The 18,880-nt window shown below is 37.6% G+C and overlaps 1 protein-coding gene across 1 annotated transcript in view; it reads left to right on the top strand.

Moving 5' to 3' along the window:
* RBMS1 (RNA binding motif single stranded interacting protein 1) overlaps window positions 1-18,880 on the top strand; it is a 148,290-nt gene that overhangs the window by 109,024 nt on the left and 20,386 nt on the right. The window contains exons 4-6 of the mRNA XM_059820219.1: window positions 693-784; window positions 12,759-12,916; window positions 16,173-16,252. Of these exons, the coding sequence (XP_059676202.1) occupies window positions 693-784; window positions 12,759-12,916; window positions 16,173-16,252 (330 nt within the window). The remainder of the gene's footprint in view (window positions 1-692; window positions 785-12,758; window positions 12,917-16,172; window positions 16,253-18,880) is intronic.

The raw sequence follows: 18,880 nt of genomic DNA, 5'->3' as shown, positions 1-18,880 counted from the left end.
TAACTGTGGGTTTACTTTAACATTTAAAGATTGCATTATATGGCATAGAAAATGCTTTCAGGACAATTTTTTACATTCTGGTTTCAATAATAACACTGGGAAAAATTCACTTGATTCCACTGAGGCTGAGTTTTCACTCAATTTTTAAATTTAATTGTCTTTTATGAATATACAATGAAGTAACTAATTCACCAAAAATTGGGTTATGATGCAGTAGAGATGAATCTTTTAAATGAAATTCCTCTCCCTGTTTTGAGTAAGTGATGTCCAACTTGGAGGCTTATTGGTCACTTATTCAAACTGGACTAAGAATTTAGTTTAGAAACATTAACAGATTGTGCTTTACTCGGTGATCTCTATGAAATAAGCTGATGATGTCACATTTGCTCTTAGAAGATACATACCAGATAACACAAAGCAAACCACCATACTACTAGTTAACGATTTGGGCAAAATCCTGATAATGCGTGAGCATGGAAACTGATTTGTTCCACTAGGGTACATCCCCACCAGTTCAAGGCTGAAGGACTTCGGTAGATTGTTTTTGTGGGACTACATGAAGAACTTTGGAGTTCAAATTGGCCCTCTTCACCACCAAGAAAATTGTATTAAATAACTGTGCTAGTAGCATATGAACTGTTTGATTATAAGCTGGTTGCTGTCTCTTTAATGAAATATGTTTTATATTGCAGGTTATGGTTTTGTTGACTTTGACAGCCCGGCAGCTGCTCAGAAGGCAGTTTCTGCTTTAAAGGCTAGTGGAGTCCAAGCACAGATGGCAAAGGTGAGTTAAAATAACCGGCTAATTCTTGCAATGGGTTGTGAAGATGAACCAGCTTGTACATTAGCAGAGCGTCGGCAATGTGAATTTTCAAGTTGCAGGCCTTTTACAGAGAGCACAGCCCTCAAGCCGCATGATATATTAAGGTAACAAAATGGGGGTTTTCAACTGCCATATCCCAGATCACCTCAACTAATGAAGTAAACACAGTATGGTAAAGTCTCCAAACTCATCTGGTTGGATTTATCAATTTATTCATGATACTGTTTTTCCATTGGCAGAAGAAAGATTAGCAATAAATTGTAAGAACTACAGCGGGCTTAACGGTTTAAATACAACTTGTTAATTCCTGGAACAAGTCAATAGCTGAAATAGTTTACAGCACAAAGGTATGAAAGGTTTTATACATTGTCTGCTTGTTGTTACTAAGGTTAGCAGCTTTGCAATTTGGGGATGAGTTTTTAAGCACATCATGGCAAAATTTAACCTTGCGACTTTGTCTTCAGCCTTTCTAGTATATTTTCTGTTAACGTAAGGAAAATTTAAATCTAGGCGTTCATGACAGATGTCTTGAAATTCTTAGCCAACTCTTTGACAACCTATTTCTGCATTGGGGCAAACCCAAGCATTATTAAAAAGAAAGAAATAGAATCTTTCTTCTTTTTCTTTCGTTTTTACTGATCCTTGCCTCTGAATCAGGTTATTAGCCAAAAGTGATCTTCAGAGCAGTGCTCTTTCAGCATAAGATAAGTTTCTCAAATCTATAAAATCAGGGAGATGATAAATTAGTAATGATTTTGTCATGCATTCTTGTTAGGTCAGATGGCCTGGTTCTAACAGAGTGCCATAAACACCACTACAAATTTATTATAGAAAGAAAATATTACCAACATAATCTGTTCATATAATTTGTGGTACCTCTTAAAGCAAATTTTTTTGAGTTTGAAAATTACATTCTAATAAAAAAAAAAAATCCAGTAATTAAATAGTAATCTTGGAGGCTTTTTTAAATAAAGTAGTCTGCCGCAGAACTACCAAATCTTTTATAGTTATCCATTAGGTACAGATTTTTTTCAGATGAGATATTTTCCACAGCTTCTCAGCTGAGGAGAACAGTTAAGCTAACAACATAAAATGTCTTTGGATGGATTCCAGGGCAACAAAATGGAAACCATATGTTTCATACTTAAGACATGTTTCATTACAGCCATGACACAAATATACATGCTAACTGGAAAACACTTGTGTTTTTTGTTTGTGGGCCTTTTTGTTTTTTTTAATAAGGTTTTTTGTATGCTTAATAAAGACCTTTTAATCTTTAGTTTTTAGGTAATCACTTTAAAATATACACCAGATTTTTCAAAGCTTCTGCCTGCCATCTTATGGATATGATATCTAGGTAGGAGGGGAGAAAAGAGAATGCGAAGTTATGTAAATTCGTTTTGCTAATGAATTTTGATGTCCAATTTAATTGTCGTCCTGAGTAGATTTAGAAGCTCTAATAATTCACTATAGTAATCTAATGAATAGTTTCTTAATTTTTCCCATAGTATATTTTTTCTGACTCATTTCCCCTGACAATTAGTTGCAATATTGCTAATATTTCTTTCTGTTAGCATTAATGAAAAAATACCTGACAGTTTTGCTTGATTTTTCTGACACTGTGTCAGGCCTGGTGACCTGTGGGAAATCTATAACTACAAAGTTTGCGTTCCAGTGAAACTTGTTGTTCTGCTTCTTAACATGGAAAGAGGTTTTGAATTATTAAAAAAACCAACCCTAAAACCAACCCAATAAACAGTACCACAACAAACACTCACAAGTGACTAAGAGTTTGAGTGCTTTGATCCTTGTCTATTTTGAGCCATTGGATTTTTTTTTTCTGGGCAGTGCTGCTCTCCTTTTGTCTGAAAAAATCCTATCTCCACTTGGATGCTGTAAACTGGGAATTGCCAGTCACTTACAGTTGTTTTGGCAAGATTAGCAAATCAGACTCTTCACATGCAAGACACTATAGAAGTTTACTTGTGTTTGTGTATTTAATATTTTATCCTTTTGCATGTTACCACCTTGTGCCATGAAGTGTCTTCTTGCACTGCAACTCTTCAGGCTTTAGCCTGAATGTCACAGAGAAAGATTTGGAGGACAGTTTCTCGGCTGTCTGGCCGATGGATTGTCCTCACTGACCACTACGACTGCTTCAGATCCAAAGAGAAATCGATGTCTGTTGGCGGGATTTGTCCGTGGGAAGGTGGTGTGACTATGCTGTGCCCAGGCTGTCAGCCAGCAGCACGGCTCCTCAGTATTTTCGCCTTCCTCCCGGATGTGGTGGTAGTCCCTGACTCGCAGCAGCTGAAGGGGAAGGAAAATGTTACTGCCGAAGCCTTGTCCTGACTCTGGCTGCCGTAAACCCCTTTTTGCAGTGTCCTGCTGTAGCTATATGTTGGTGAATTAAGAATTACTCATGTCAGCAAGATCATCTACAAATCCTAGTTTAGTAGAAGTGGTTCAGATTATATGTATGAAAACCTTTGTTGTTTTGTTTGTAGATATATAACTTTGTGAGCTTTTCCTGTCCATGGGGTAAGATCACGCTGTACTCAGCGATCTGCTTCCAAGTTGACCTGACTCCAGAAAAATATAGTCTCATCCTTTCGGCTATTGTTGAGCAGACCGGGAAGGCCTGGGGCCCAAGACACGGCTTCAGGCCACATCCTGCCAAATCTCTTCAGGGGGAGAAGTGGCCGTGTCTTGGGAGACGTCGTGATGACAGTGTCGGCGAAGGAACCGAGTGTCAGACCATGGCTCAAGAAACGCTATGTCTGCAGTTATTCTGCTCTTTCCGAGATCTCGGTTGGGAACGCTTGACTAAGATGAAGCAGCTTGGGAGGTTTTTTTCTCTGTGCTGGATAACAGTATCTTCCAGTCACTGCTGTAACGGAAATGCCTCCAACGATTCCTGTTGGTCAGATAATGCTCCTAAGGGCTTACGTAAGATGATACTGCATTGCCAGGGGATGGGAGTAGCTTTTGGATGGAAATTTAAAATAGAGGTAATGGGCTATTGCCCCTCTCCTCTCTTCACGCTGAGTATTGCCAGCATTTACTCTTGCCAGTCAACTTTTTCAGTGTGTACAAGTGGCTGTGGAAAGGGATCAGGAGATTATGTTAGCTGCAGTAGTAGCTGGCTTGTTTCAGGACCTAGTACAAAACCAATAGCTTATCTCTTACTCTAGAGATAAGGTACAGAAAGAGCAGATACGTGTCTTGCGAGAGTACTGTTATTTCTAAGCTAGTTAGTAACTGGCTGAGTGTCTCATTTTAATTCATTTTAATTTCTTGAAATTTCTTTATTGTAATTAGTTTATTGTCCTTGCTCCTGGAGAAGTGCTTCGATAATAAACCAATACTAATAAGTTCAAAAGCTCTGATTTTGCAGAGCAGTGCATTCTTAGGTAAGATTAGTAGTAGTATTGAAAAGCTCTGTCCATTTTCTTTTGTTGGAAAAGTTGTTACGGTTGCTGTCAGGGTGAATTTCTGAGAAACGTCTCTCTTCTCTTCCCCCCACCCCACAGGTAAAAATCAGTGAGATAACTGTAGGTTTCTACGCTGTTCAGAGCAGATAGCAAATGACTTTGTATAGGAAGAGAGATGCACACAGAAAATCTACTCTATATTGGCATTTTGAACCGAGATTTAAAACACTGAGAATCTGTAAGGAATGTTTTAGAGATGGTGAGGTCTAAATGCTCTGGAGGTATGAGTCACCTAAATCCTCATAGGTTTTTGGCCTTGAACTTAACATAAGGCATTTGAGTCAGACAAAGTTCTGTCTCATCAAATGGTATTCAACTAAGTTCAACTGTAGTTACTGAAGTAACTGTGTTTCAGATGATTGGAAAAGTGGCACTTTTAAGTGGAAAGCTGAATTTAATTCTTATTCTTCTGGATGTAAACTAATGTTTAAATATAAAAGGTAAAAAAGAACTACTGAATAAGAATGGTTAATAAAAACCACAGTTCTTCTCATCTTTCTATCTAGCAAACTTAAGCCAGGAGGAGAATGATTGTGTTTGCAGCCCAGATAAAGTCAGCTAGAGAATATCTCTATTGTACTGACAGCAATGTAGAGATACACAAGCCAGCTAGCATGCCAGTCTGGCTGTGGCAGCTCAGTCCATCAAGTGCTAAACAACTCTCTTCCTGGTGTGGCAGTGGTATTTGTATAGCCATATTGTCTAGCTCATGGTAGACTAAGAGATTCCTGAGATAATATAGTAGAAGGCTTACATCTACTAAAACTGTTCTTTGTATGGAGTTACCACTTTTTGCAAAGAGCTTGTAATGTACTTTGAGCATGACAAGGATTCACATACATTCCAGTGTTCTCTCAATTGTATTTCAGCAATATGTCCTTAAAATTAGTGTAGTGTCCTCCCTTTAAAATGATATAACCATCCGAGTCCAACACAATTGCTATAGACTCAACAAGCCTGATCCTCCAGACTTTGTTGTTGAAGACCTTGACTTCCTTCATATCTCCTCTATTCTCTCTCTGTTCATGGGATTGTTAGTTCTTCTGTGTGTACAACTTTGCTATAAGATTGTCAAGATCATTTATAACTTAAACAAGTGATAGTCAATCTTTTCCAGTTTGTGTTTTTCTAATTTTTTTTTCCTACGGAAGCACCAACTTACCTTTAGTAAACGTATGCTTCTTATAATAGAACCCATGAAAGTAGTCCATGGACATAGAAGATTTCTGTGGTTAATGAAACTCGTTAATTTGAGCCAAAGAATGCTGTTCCATGTACTAATGTGCAGTTTTTTGGGAAGACTCATTGTTTATCCATTCAAAGATTTCCCCACAGTTGCACATTTTTAGGACTTAGGGCTTCAGAGTCATAATATTATAATTTCCTCCTCCTTAAAAGCTTCACTTCCACTGACACAATTCAGTGTGCTCCTGCTTATATTGTATTAGCTCTCACATTAACAAATCACTAAATATTATCAGATATTTTAGGCTTGTGCAAAGAATTAGGGCTATCTTCAGAATTGTTTCTTATTCAAATTGTGTCAGCAGGATGCCTGTGATAACAATGCAAACTATGTTGTACCATCATATACCGACTCTTCCACCATTCTTAAGATAGAATTTCTGTTGTCTGAAGTGGTCTATTGGCCCTCAAAACAACAGACCAAATTCTCTGAAGCTTATTATGTGGGGGTGGTTTTTAGTTTGTGAAAAATATTAGCCCATTGTGTGCGTTCACGTTGATCCTCCAGAACCCAGGGACAGCATGAATTTGTAATCTTTGTATTTTTTACTAACAGTTATAAAGGCAGAACTGTGAAGCACTCCCCACGTGCTGGTAGCTTTCTCTTTCTTCCCAATTAATTTCAATGTAGGAGCATTTTTTTATATTCTAAAGTTACTTTAGGTGACTTTTTTCCAAGCATATTTGGAAAAGATGAACTGCCACACTATATAAAGTGTGAACTGCACAGCAGGTATGGGGTTTTTGGGTGGGAAAGGCTGCTTAGCCACTTGTCCTCATCTCTGTAACAGAAATCCAGGCTTTTCCACAGCTATTAGACATAATGTATTAAAGGCAGTCTTCCTTTATGTCGCTGATGAAGAACATGGTTTTGAGCTAGCAAAAATGAGAAACAGCTAACTTTTATGACTTTTAATAATGTGTTGCTTTTTGTACTTGTCTTCACTGTGGCAACCTTCTGGAGAATTAAATCAGTTTTCATTCCTACAGAGTAAAGTAAGAAAATAAGTTTAGGTTACCATGGTAGCTAGTGCACTTAATCTAACTAGAGAAGGTAGGCATATTGCAATTTTTTTTGTTCTGCATCTGGGCTTCTGAATGCTAAAGAACAGATGACAGGCAAACAGGAACTAACTCAAGGAGATTTCTACAGCAGTTTTTAGCAACTGTCTTGTAAGAAAACTTTTCTTTTTATCTAATTTGTAGTACTTTCTGTAGGCAGTAGTATTAAATCCTACTGTAATAGACTATTTTAAGTAAATGTAGTCGATTTTCCTCATTTTATTTGTAAAAGTTCTTAAAAGTCATTATAAAATCAATTGAAGGTAAGCCAAATTTTGCTTACCCGGGGGCTAAATGACCATCATTTCAGGAATTGCATTTGCATTAAATAAGACGGTTAACAACCACTTCCCTTCAGTACACAGCTTCAACCCACAAAAGTCTTATCTCAGTTGCTAAGTAGTGCTGCGGCTTGTTCAGACAAGGGTCCAGTGCCCTGTTATGAATCGTGGTGGGCTTACTCAGCTTTCTGTCGAAAATGGTGGCATCCATGAGCAGCATGCAGAACTCCCAGGGAGCATCTTGGTGCCCTTCTAGCAAAGGGAAAGCAAGAATGCCAAGGAATAAAAAGGGAATGCATGATTGCAGTGATAGTCTGATTGCAAACTTGAACACAATGCTTATTGTAGTTAAAAATTCCATTTAATACCGTTCTTATTCCTCTTTGTAATACGGATGTGAAAATGAAGTAAAATGTTTAGCTTATTAATCATATGTAGTGTTTATGCAATTCTGGAGAACAAGTGAAGATTATGGTAGTGATTTTGCCACTGAATTGTCTTGTTAACAGTCTGTGGTCAGACAGTATTAAAACTGTGGCTAAACCAGACATACTTCAGCGAGGCACAGGCCAATTGTAAATTTTAAAGTAGTTTCTATACGAAGGCAGACAAGCATTTAATCCCTTCCCTATCAGCCAGAGGATCTTCCATGCTGTGAGCAGTGCCTAGTCACATGTTCCTGAATGGCTATCTGTTTGCTCTGACCTTACACAGAGCAAGAGAAAACAGATGTCTTATCATGTTGCCAAGTTTCTTGCTTGCAATTTAGGAACAGTTCCACACGCACAGGGAGGTTTTTGTTAATTTCTTTCAGATGATGGTAGAGCATTTCGCATTATGTAGGACTCCTGATCACCACTTTTCTACAGAAATGAGCATTAGCAGTTGATTATTCCTATCCCTTTTATGAGAAATACTGTATCTTGTAGTCAGCTTATTAAGTTAGTGCTGTAAGTGCTTTTTAGGAATAAGAAATGCATTAATCTGCAAGAGCACTGTTCTGCATCTTTGTATTACTGTGTTCTGCTAGAGAAGTTCTAGAGACGTGACTAAAGGTGTTTGGTGAGAAAAGACTGATAGAAACTTGCTGATGTGAACTGCTAAAAATAAGACTTCCTAGTTTGCTTGGTAATATGGATACTTAGACTACCCCACAAATTCACTGACATTGACTATAATCTGCAAATATTGAGCACTTTCAGTGTCTTTCAGGACCTGCTGAAGGTTCTGTTAACCGAGGAGACCCTGCATGAGATATGAAGACTCTCAAATTAAGCAGTTTTCCTAATTTGAGTAGAATTAAAAAAAAAAAAAAAATCAGTGGTTTATATTTTAATGTTAACTTGCTACCCTAAAGTAGGAAGCTTTCCACTGACTTTAGTAATTCTTTTTGATCATTCCCGTAAAATGGTACAAATAATTTAAGGAGATTTAAGATTTCTAAGGTGAAGGCAGCTTATATGATTTCATGGATTTTAAGCACAGGAAAAAACCCTACCTTTGAAAGCACTTAGAATGATTACAGTGTATAGGCAAGGTTTGAGCTGAATTGTTATATTTGCAGATATTTTTGTCAGTTTCACTTTTTTGTGGAATTCAACAATAAAAGTTAGAAACTTAGATATCAGAGGAATTCTTTCTCTCTTCTGAAACAGAACCGTGATAACCACGTGAATTAAACTATAGTGAGACAGGTTTTGGTAAGGAAGGAAGTCACAGAACTTAATGTATTAAACTGCTGTTTGCCAGAGACACAAACAGTTTGTCTCTCTCCTAAATTCCTGAATTTTTAACTGTTTAACCATTTTCCATGCCAAAACCCTGTATAAAAGCAAACATCTGTTTGTACAGTGCCTTTTGTGTAAGACAGGATAAAGATGGATGGGGAGTCCTAGTTGGGGTTGCCATTTGGAAGTCAGCTTGGAAATCTAGCGTGTTCTAAGGGGAAGGAAATGACTTGTTGCTTATGATCTCCCAAAATGTACCCAGATAGCTGTTTTGAGATTTAGTAGTCTTGTGGAGATGACAGAAGCTGCACTGTGATGTAAGTAATTAACAGGAGGAGAGGGTGTTTTGCCCATCAATATAATTTTTCCACTGCCAAACTGTATAAAATTCCAAATACGCTCTAAAAAGAGTTTGGTCTTGCTTTAGGTCTACCCCAACAGTATTATCTTAGTATATTGTAAATGAGCTCTTTTGAGAACCAATGGCAGTATTTTTTTTTTCCTGCAAATTGAAGAAATGGATTAAATTAATCTATCCTGACGTAGCTGGACTCGATGATCCTTACGGGTCCATTCCAACTTGAGATATTCTATGTTTCTATGATTTGTCCTTATAGTTGAACTGCTGCTGCTCCCCAGGGCGTCTGTGGGTTTGCACCTGCAGTGCAGATACAGCCTTGGTGCACTGTGGAATGTGTTTGTTGGCATTTCAACTATTTTGTTCTGGGAGAGTTACAAATGAATGAAATTTCAACTCATATTTCAGGATTTCAGTGTGACACCCTCATCTTTTGGCTGCTTTTTTGCTCTTCCTCTCCCATTTCTGCCATCTTTACCAGTTCTAGATATGGACATATGTAGAAGTATCTTCAAACTCCCCTTTTGCCACTGTCGTCCGTGGGTCCCATCGAAGGATCGAAAGCAGAAATATCTGAATCCCTGGGAGTATTCAGGCTGTAATAGACTGACATAGAGAAAGGGTCAGGAAAGCAGCAGTAAGTCCTTTCCAGTCACGCATTCAGCACACGCCTGACCAAAACCCAATCTAGTTACTAATACAAATACAGGTTGTTTCGTGGGCTGCAAGTCAAATTTTTCCATCACAAAATGCTTTCTGTTCAGAGAAAGTGATTTCCTTAGTACAGTTTCCTTAGATGCTCTTTTCTTCCCCCTCCATTCCTAAGGGATTTGCAGTGTCGGTTAACGTTAAAGTTAATACTCTTTCAAAGCTGAGCATTCCCTTCTCTAACAACGTTGTTACATGACTTTATGGCATGAAGTTTTCTCTGCTAGGTAGATAGGTACAAGAATCGAGCTTCCCAGTGTGTATGGAGGAGGATCTTGTCTTACAGTGAATCATAGTAGGTCTTTGTGTCCCTTTTGGCAAGGAAAGCTCATGATGTCTCATCCTGAATACTCTACCTGTATAATGCAAAAGTGTGGTAACCCCCTCGGCTGGAACAGGAGCCTGAGAGAAGGGGAGTGTGATCTCCCCAGTTACCCAAATAAAACAGATTGCTCTGACATTCTGCACTTGACTAAATTTCTTTCCCTATTAGGTGTTTCTGAATGTAAGCATTTCTTTTTTGCATGTAAATTACATTTTTATTAGTGTGAACAAAACGAGGCCTTTTTTATCTTTCCAAATATTGTTAGGCTTTTTAATGAGAACATTTTTATAATATAATTCAGACTTTCTGTTATTATAGAATAAAAACATTAGCAGATTAGATTAAAATATGCAAAAGGTCTGATTTTTCCATCTTGTATACTGTTTTAGGTTATTTAGGGAAGTTTTAGGATATTTGTGTGCAATATATTTTGCAGCTTATAATAAAAAGTAAAAAATCCAAATTTTTTCCTTTCAAATACTATTTGGAGTTTCGGGAAATTATGCTATAGCTACAAATGCAATTTTGTAATGCCCATGGCTAAAATCTTCTGTAAAGCTTTTGCTAATAGCGTTCATTAAAGAAGGAAGTAAGCCTACATACCTCAAGGTGCAAAACAAAATTGGCTAATACAATCTAAGTAACAAACTAATTCTAAAAACGTGAAAGCTGTTTTCGTCTCACATTCCTACCTGAGGAATTTTGAACTGTGTGTCAAAGATGTAACTACTGTAACACAGGTTTTCCCTCATAGTTGAACATTGCCCAGCAATGAATATTAATGTCAGCTCTGGCCTCTCAGTGAATCCTTTTTCCTATCTTCTCTTTCTCCTGATTTTTCTAATACGAAAGAGAAGTCAGATATTCTAAGATAATTTAACTTATAAACTTCTATATGTACTGTATAGATTCAGCATTACTTTGGGAGGGGGGATATTCCCACTAGGTAACACAAAGAAAAATGTATATGGTAGTCCAATGCATTTGTAATGGACTGTAAAGGGACTGACTAGGATAATAGTAGGGCACTTGGAAAAGTTTGTGTTTTATACGGTATGTGGGATTTCAGTGTGGCTAGGAATCACAATCATATCAGTGGCATAGTGTGGAGATCAGGAGGATGTAATGGGAACTTATTTCCCTTTTATAGGTCCTGTGATGCTGAAGTTTCTCAAGAAACCTTTACAGAAAACTTGAAAGACCTTTCTAACTAAATGTGAAACTCGGGGTGAAAACGCAAATAGTGAAGGTCCATAAGCATAGAATTTGCTTCTCTATTTTTAAGTTTCATTAGTTTTTGGAACGTGAGAATTCATTTCTGTCCCTAAAAGGTGCGACCTTCTCCCTGCAGCCCGCACTCCTTTTCTTTTTTTGTCCTAGGGAAAACCAACCCCAACTGAGAGGTGATATCCAGGATAGCAAATTATTAAATTATACAATATGCTACCAAAGGTACTGAGATGTTATTAATATAAGGGCAGCTTAAGGACAAAGTGATGTCTAATCTGCATAAGAAGGTATCACCACCCATACAGGTATAATCACTTTAATAAATGCTTTAATTCCAGTAGTAAAGTGTTGTGGTTTTGGTTTTTGTTTTCTGATTTGATTCAAACTTCCCTGTAAGTCAGTTAGCCCTCTTGTACAGAATGAAAATACACTGAGGACTATGCCAACAAAATTGTATTTGTTTCAGATCATATCATTCCTAACGTCAAAACAGTTCTACTGAATATAATGCATCCTGCAAAGGCTTAGATCTATACAGGGAGCCACAACGACGACATCGAGGTTTTGCGCAACTGTAAAGGCCAAGTCATATAAATCTGCGTAGATTAAGAATGTATTTCATCCCAGAGCATGGCCAGCAATTAGCAGTATGAGAGGGATGCAAGAGATGCTCCCTAACCACAGCTGGAGAATCTGTAGACAAACACTGGAAACGATCAATTTCAACAAAAATGTTTCTTTGGTTAAGATGGAATTTGATTGTACGTACATAGATCACACAAAGTAGAGAGCCTAAGGTCAGGAGAATGGCAAAGACGTGACTACATTTGCCTCCTCCCTAATTGCTCATCTCCTGGCTGCCCGCCTTTGTCATCTTGTCTGTTTCTAGAGAAAGTTTTTGGAAGACTTTTGTGCTGTCTGAATGCATAATGTAAAAGTTTGATGAAAACTCAAAAACGTTCATGTGTGGGAGAAGAAGACAGTGTCCCACTCACTTCTGTGTGTATCAGCCTATTCTTGTGGTAATATTTTGGCAACGTACATACTCTTAAATGCATTGTCTCCTTTTTCCCCGTATTGTTTTCAAAGTGTCATTCCAATCTTTTCTCCGTTTAATTTACATCTGGCTTTTTTTAGCTCTTTCCACCAGTCTTGTATTTCCTTGTCTGCTAATTCCTTTATCTTGTTTTTGCCTTTTTTTTCTTTCAGAAAAATCTGAAACATGAAGTTGTAATACAGACTATAAACTGGTCAATTATTCACCTTTATCTCCACTTAAAAATGTCGTTGTCAGCAGTAATAGGAGGAGGGGAGCTTTTCTCAGGAATGCTGTATACAGTGACAGAAGATGGACGTCATTAATACTAGGGAAGAGCAGCCTTTAGAAGGGGGCCTGAGAAGTAAAAATCTGTACCAGTAGTTATATGTAGTTGTTGTTATATTTTATATTCAAAATGTCTTTCTAGTAGCAACAACAATAACAATTGTTTTGAATTCTCTTTCAGCAACAAGAACAAGATCCGACTAACTTATACATTTCCAATTTGCCACTTTCAATGGATGAGCAGGAGCTTGAGAACATGCTTAAACCATTTGGGCAGGTCATCTCTACGAGGATACTGCGGGACTCGAGTGGGACAAGCCGTGGTGTTGGCTTTGCAAGGTACTTCAGTGGCATTAACCACGCTGGCACCTTTTTTCCTTTTTTTTATTAAAAAGACAGAAATAAGAGGGAAAGGCATAAATTATTGAAAACAATCAAGCTTTTAAAGAAGAGGGAGATCTAGATGGAGATACCATCAGGGCTTTGTTAATTCTTCCTTTGGTAAAGCAAATATGGCTGTGTCTCATCTTGCGTAGATGGCTAAATCTGAATCTACTGCTCTTATTGGACAACTGTCTACAATAAGAGTTCACTCTCCACTGCTTCCTCCTCTTCTCTGTACTTCTCCTTTCTCCTCTATCCCTGAACCAGTAAGGAAGAGTTATGCAGCGCTTCACAGAGACTTCTGTGACATTTCTGGCTTTTGAGGCTTGAATTCGAGACAGGAGACCATAAGGAAGAACCCCTCCTCCCCCCCCCCCCGCCTTTTTATTCTTTCCTTCTTTTTCTTCATTAGTTCCTCTGAGAAAATCGACTCATCATTGCCCTTTGAAACATCAGCCCTTTGAATTTTCTGGCTCATTAACATGTTGTCATCTGGGAAAGAAAATACTTTTATTCACTTACAGTAAATCTCACCTTAAAATATTTGACAGCTCAGTCAACTATCTCTCCCAAATCAACAAGACCAAATATTTTCCATAAAGTAGTAGGTATGCCCCGAATGTTCTGTCCGTGTGAGTCTACTTTTTCTCTAGTTAATTCAGTTATTTGTTCTGGGGTCTCTTCATCAAAGCCTTTTCTGTGCCTTTCTGATATTTTTCTCTCTCTCATTAAGTCCTGCTTTAAACCTAGTATGGCAATCAAAATTTGGAGGCTTAGATTGGAGATTTCTATCATCAAAAATAGGGGCATGCTTTGAGCAAAGAATTGGGATTCTCAAAATATGTTGTAAGATCTCTGTCAACAGTCAAATTCCAGTAATTCGGATGTTCAGCCAATATTACAATAGCTCTGTATTTGAACAAATAGCAGAATCTAAAATTAGTGCACAGAAAAGAACTGAACAAATTATGTCTCCTGATGAAGCCAAAATTTTTAGGGATTGGTTTCCCTGTGAGTTGGCTATGGGTAGTTCACAGCACTGTGATTTTTTTTTTTTTTTTTTTTCCCCTCTCTCCCCATTTATTTGCTTGGCAGACTATCCAGTTTCAAGAAGATGCAACAAAGAAGCAAAATTAGAAACAATGGTATGATATTCCTTTATTTAAGAGTGCAAAACCATCAAGTTCAGTTTCTACCAAAATTTCTTCCTGTCCCCTTTAAATAGATCAATAAGTATTTGTAATATTTTTGGTGAAAATTTAATTGGGCATTTTTATTTCATTCATACACTTGTATTTTTTTGATATAAGCATATGCATAAGTATTTGAGTGTGAACTCCACAGAAGTATACACAGAAAGTGTGTATGTGTTTTTGGATGATGTGCAAAGCAATATATATCAAAAAGTTATATTTACTAATTTTGAAAAATACTGATACTTGCTTAAATGCAGCTTTCACTTTTTGGTACAATGAAAGGCAGAATCCAGTTACACCCAAGCTAGAATTCAGGAGGCGTTACAAATTTGTTCAGTCTTTTCTCCGTAAACTTGCTCACCCTATCTTCAATCAGTGGTATTTTAAGAATGCTTTTATTCTAATATAGCCAGAAGTGTTTTAAAATTGTATGTAAAAGTCCAAAGGACTTGTGTGTATCCAAAACATCGCTTGTATTGAAGACATTAAAAGATTAGTTTTAAAGTAAATATTTTCTCAATAGGTTCTGTATTATACATTATATGTTTTATATATATACATAAATGTGAAGTTATTTTTATATACATAATTTTATTCGCATACATATATTATACATAATTTATAGAATAAGCTGTTGCTGTCATATCTAGTCAGAATGTTTTCCCTTCTGCAAGGTAGGTATTGGAACATTTTTGGATAAATACTAGTTAAAGTTAAAATTGTCCAAGAAACATGTAGGCATTAAATAAAGATTTTAATTTCTTGCCTTTGGGAGCATTTTATTAGGTTAATAAGGGGTAATGTATTTTATCAAGTCCCGACTTGAGTCTGAAACTAAGTTATATTGTTTGTTTCATGTGAGACAAAAAAAATTAGATTTCTTTGATGCAGATCCAGCAATCCAGAACTTCTGAAAATTCTCTGGAAGGTATTTTTGAAACCATGAAGAAAACTTCTTGTCCAGTCTGGCATTTTGATGATTTTGCTTGTTGTCTATGACTATATTTCATCGGCCTGTGCAGAAAGGCTATCAGAATTAAAAAGGTGCCAAGGCTTAATAATTTTTAGTACTGCTTCTTTGCTGCTGAGGCCATTGGCCTAATTTGTGGATCTGAATTACAAAATTTAATGAACAAATAAAAATAAAATCTCTGTTCAACATTATGCAAATACCATCTTGCAGACAGCTGCAAAATATGTTCTTCTTTCAAAATAAATTTTGTTACACTTGCATGTCTCGGTCATCCGTTGCAATGTAGTCCAAGCTGGCAGTTAGGACCGACACATCTGCATAGCAATGTAAGGATGTAGCTGCAACCTACGGAGCCGCTCCCAGACTAGCACTAGATCACCACCCAGTCTATTAAGTCTAGTTTTGACAACGTAAGTGCACAAACCTGTTCAGGATACTGGATAAATTCTCAGTAGCACCTATTCTGTTATTGGTTCCTGTTTTGAAGGTAACTTGGAAACAATTAAATAGGAGACAGGTACATCATTTAGTTGGGATGATACGTATAAGCTAAAAGCTGCAAAGGCAGTTTGGGTCATGTGGTCAGGCATGTTTATATTTGAGTTTATTACTCTTAAACTGTACAGACACTTCAGAATCCTCCATCAAAAGTGGCATTAACATTTTTTATATGTATCATGGACACTGGGGATTAAGTTATGAATGATTGTGGATCAGTCTTTCTGCTTCCTTCAAGGTGGCATAGGTACTTTGTACTATAGCTGTCCAAGTTATGTTCTGCCTAATTTCTAAGTAAATAAGGGTACTGTATTTGCAGTTTGGCACTGACTTTGGCCTCAGATTGCATAAAATGCTAACTGAGTTTAGTTTTACCTTTCTGAAGCTGTGTGTTCTTAGAAAACATCCTCTCTATTGCTCACACGTGGGAAAGTAAGCCACAGAAGTGAAGCGAGAAAAAGCAAGAAATATGCTTTAAAAAAATCACAAACATGGGAATCTGGATGAGTGTTTAATTTATGTAAATTATTCTTTATTTTCTTAGAATGGAGTCAACAGAAAAATGTGAAGCAGTGATTGCTCATTTTAATGGGAAATTCATAAAGACACCAGCAGGAGTTTCTGGTATGTTGCATATATTTCTAACAAGATGTATGAATGGGTTACTGCTTACATAGTGGAAGCCTGTTACGCTGATTGTTGTATCTGGCTTCCTATTCAGAGGCAGGCTTATTAAAATTAAACTGTGTCTTGTTGGATGACTGCAATACTCGCTCACTTGGAACACAGTATATCACTTATCTACTGTAAACCTTTTCTAGGAATCTAGTAATGTTCTCTCCTAGCAGATAGACAAGCAGCTAAGATGCCTTAAGCCAGCTATGCACAAATTTATGTCCCACATAATCCCAGTTGAAGTCAGGAGACAAGTATGTGTTGTATGTGTATCAGAACAGAATTTGGCTGATTGTCCGCGGGCAATTTTTTTTGAGAGGCAAAAAATGGACTACTTTTGCCATCTGTTGGTGATTTTTTCGAAGTAATTTTCAAAAAAAGATTTGATTAGAAAAAAACAGATACTGCAGCAGTGCCTTAATGCCAGGCACTTTCATGCATTGGGGAGCTGTGACTCAAGTCACAGTAGGCTTTGACGTTCTTCAGGAAGATGGAAGGAGGTCAACAAAGAATGCTACTTCTAGAAATATTGTGCAAGGCAAAATGCAGAGAAGCTGCATGGTGCAATTTTGTTGTCATACCAAGTTCTTCATCAGTTTGCCTGCTTTGTCAGCACTGTTTCTAAGAGACAAAATGTATATTCCATAAACACTTAAAACTGAGGAAAGCAAATTCAGAGCAGCAGAGTAAAATAGAAAGAAAAGAGGACAATAAAGGAGGAAAGAATACATGCCTGACATTCTAAGCAGCTTTTGGTAACCATTTTATTGAGAATCCCAAGCGGGAATTTTACAGATTACATTGTTGATGTGTTTGCTGAAGCCACCTTTATCCCACTGGTGAAATGTTCTCCCCAGCCAGACCCTGACACCGAGGAAGAGGAAAGCGGCCCTCAGCAGGCAGACAAGAATGTGGCTTGTTTAGTAAAACTACATACATGCCTCATCCCCAAAGTTTACTCCAGTTTGAGTCAGTCTGTGCTGCGGTAGGGATGGAAAGCTGCTTCAGAGCACAGGAAACCACTCCCTTCACCAACACTAATTTAATGCAGGGTTTTGACTTCCCTGGCTTGGCTTTTGCAGACCCTTTGCATTGGGATTGATTGCTGAGATTATTTAGTTAGAACTTTGTTATACATAGGGGCTGTAACATTTACTTTTCTATTTCATATATTTAGCAATCTGTGTTTTATGAGATGGAAAATCCCTTTAGGGGCAAGGAGATCATGGAACAATTTTCTCTGAATGCTGACTGTGCTCTGATCCACCCTCCGTGATTAGTTTTATAGTGCTGCTATGGCTTGGACATAATTAAGAGTAAAAAGTATGGAGAAACCAAGAGTTCCAATTAGCATATAGGGGTTTCTATTCAATTAGAGACAGTAAAAAAACTGTAACAGAACCTCCTAGTAGTGCTTTTTAGTTTGCTCCTTTTTATTTTCACTTGCATTATCCTGTTCTCATGAACAGGCTGTCAAGCATGTCATTGCTAATCATGCTATGTCTCTGGTGGGCTGTTGCTGAAGCTGGAGTTGCACCCTTATATGATCACATTCAACCAGATAGAAATAAAAAGTTGCTGCACAGAATTGTAAGAACGATTTTTGCAGTGTGGAGGAAACCATTTACCAGAAAAGTGTGATTAATTAGGGACAAGAAATTTGCACAGAACTGGTATTTGTCAGAAAGCGGAAACTAAAGAGGGGTCTGATGATGTAATCTACCTCACGGACTTTAACTTCTAATGCTTACTTGGCAAAGTAGCTGTCTAGGCTCTCTGTCTAAAATAGGTAAAGAAGCACACACCTCCAGAGACTGATGTATCTTTACTGTCAGCTGTCCTTGTGGTTACAAAGAGCGTCTAGATGAGTCACTCAGAAATAGATAACTCTAAATGGCTGGAAGTCAGTTAAGTGAGATGAGTCGCACCCTCCATGATGCTGAAAAATGCGACAGATAAGTAGGTGTGTAAGGGAGTCATGAGAACCTTATTTATTAAAGACTCTCGATCTTGTTCTATAGGGTGCAGCCCCAACTTTACTTTTCCATGCTGGCGCTGTGAAGTTGTATTGCTCTTTGGAAAGCTTTTTATTGCGTTCAAATTCTTCCTGGAGTTCCTCACCACATAGCAAGCACGTGTCCAATAATGCAGTCTTATTAGAGGATGCAGCTTATGCATAATAATATGCTGCAGTCTGCCAAAAAGTGGGGCAGAGTCATGGGGCAACTGTGGTCTTGGACTACCTGCACAGAGAAAAGTGGATGTTGTGGGAAAGCTCTTGGACAAACAAAGGTTAGGAAAATGTTTTGAAATACATCAGCCCCCTTTGGGGTTATAGAGCAGCAAGTTCAAATACATGCAAAATAAAATTCTAGAACTGGAACTATGTTTAAATTAAAACATTGTGTCCTAGAAACTTGGCTAAAATCAGCAAAGGGAGCTGGCTATAAAAACACTGTTATCAGGATGAGGAGGGTAGGAGAGGCGGGCCTGTAATGAAATAGGTGTGGGAGGAAGAACATCTGTTCAACAAAAACATGCTTTCATAATGCAGCTTTGTTATTTTAACTAAGTTTG

This window comes from Gavia stellata, chromosome 8 (assembly GCF_030936135.1).
Source record: "Gavia stellata isolate bGavSte3 chromosome 8, bGavSte3.hap2, whole genome shotgun sequence".
Lineage (NCBI taxonomy): Eukaryota > Metazoa > Chordata > Aves > Gaviiformes > Gaviidae > Gavia > Gavia stellata.
The sequence above is the reverse complement of the archived record's forward strand: the minus strand, read 5'-3'. Positions and strand labels throughout refer to the sequence as shown.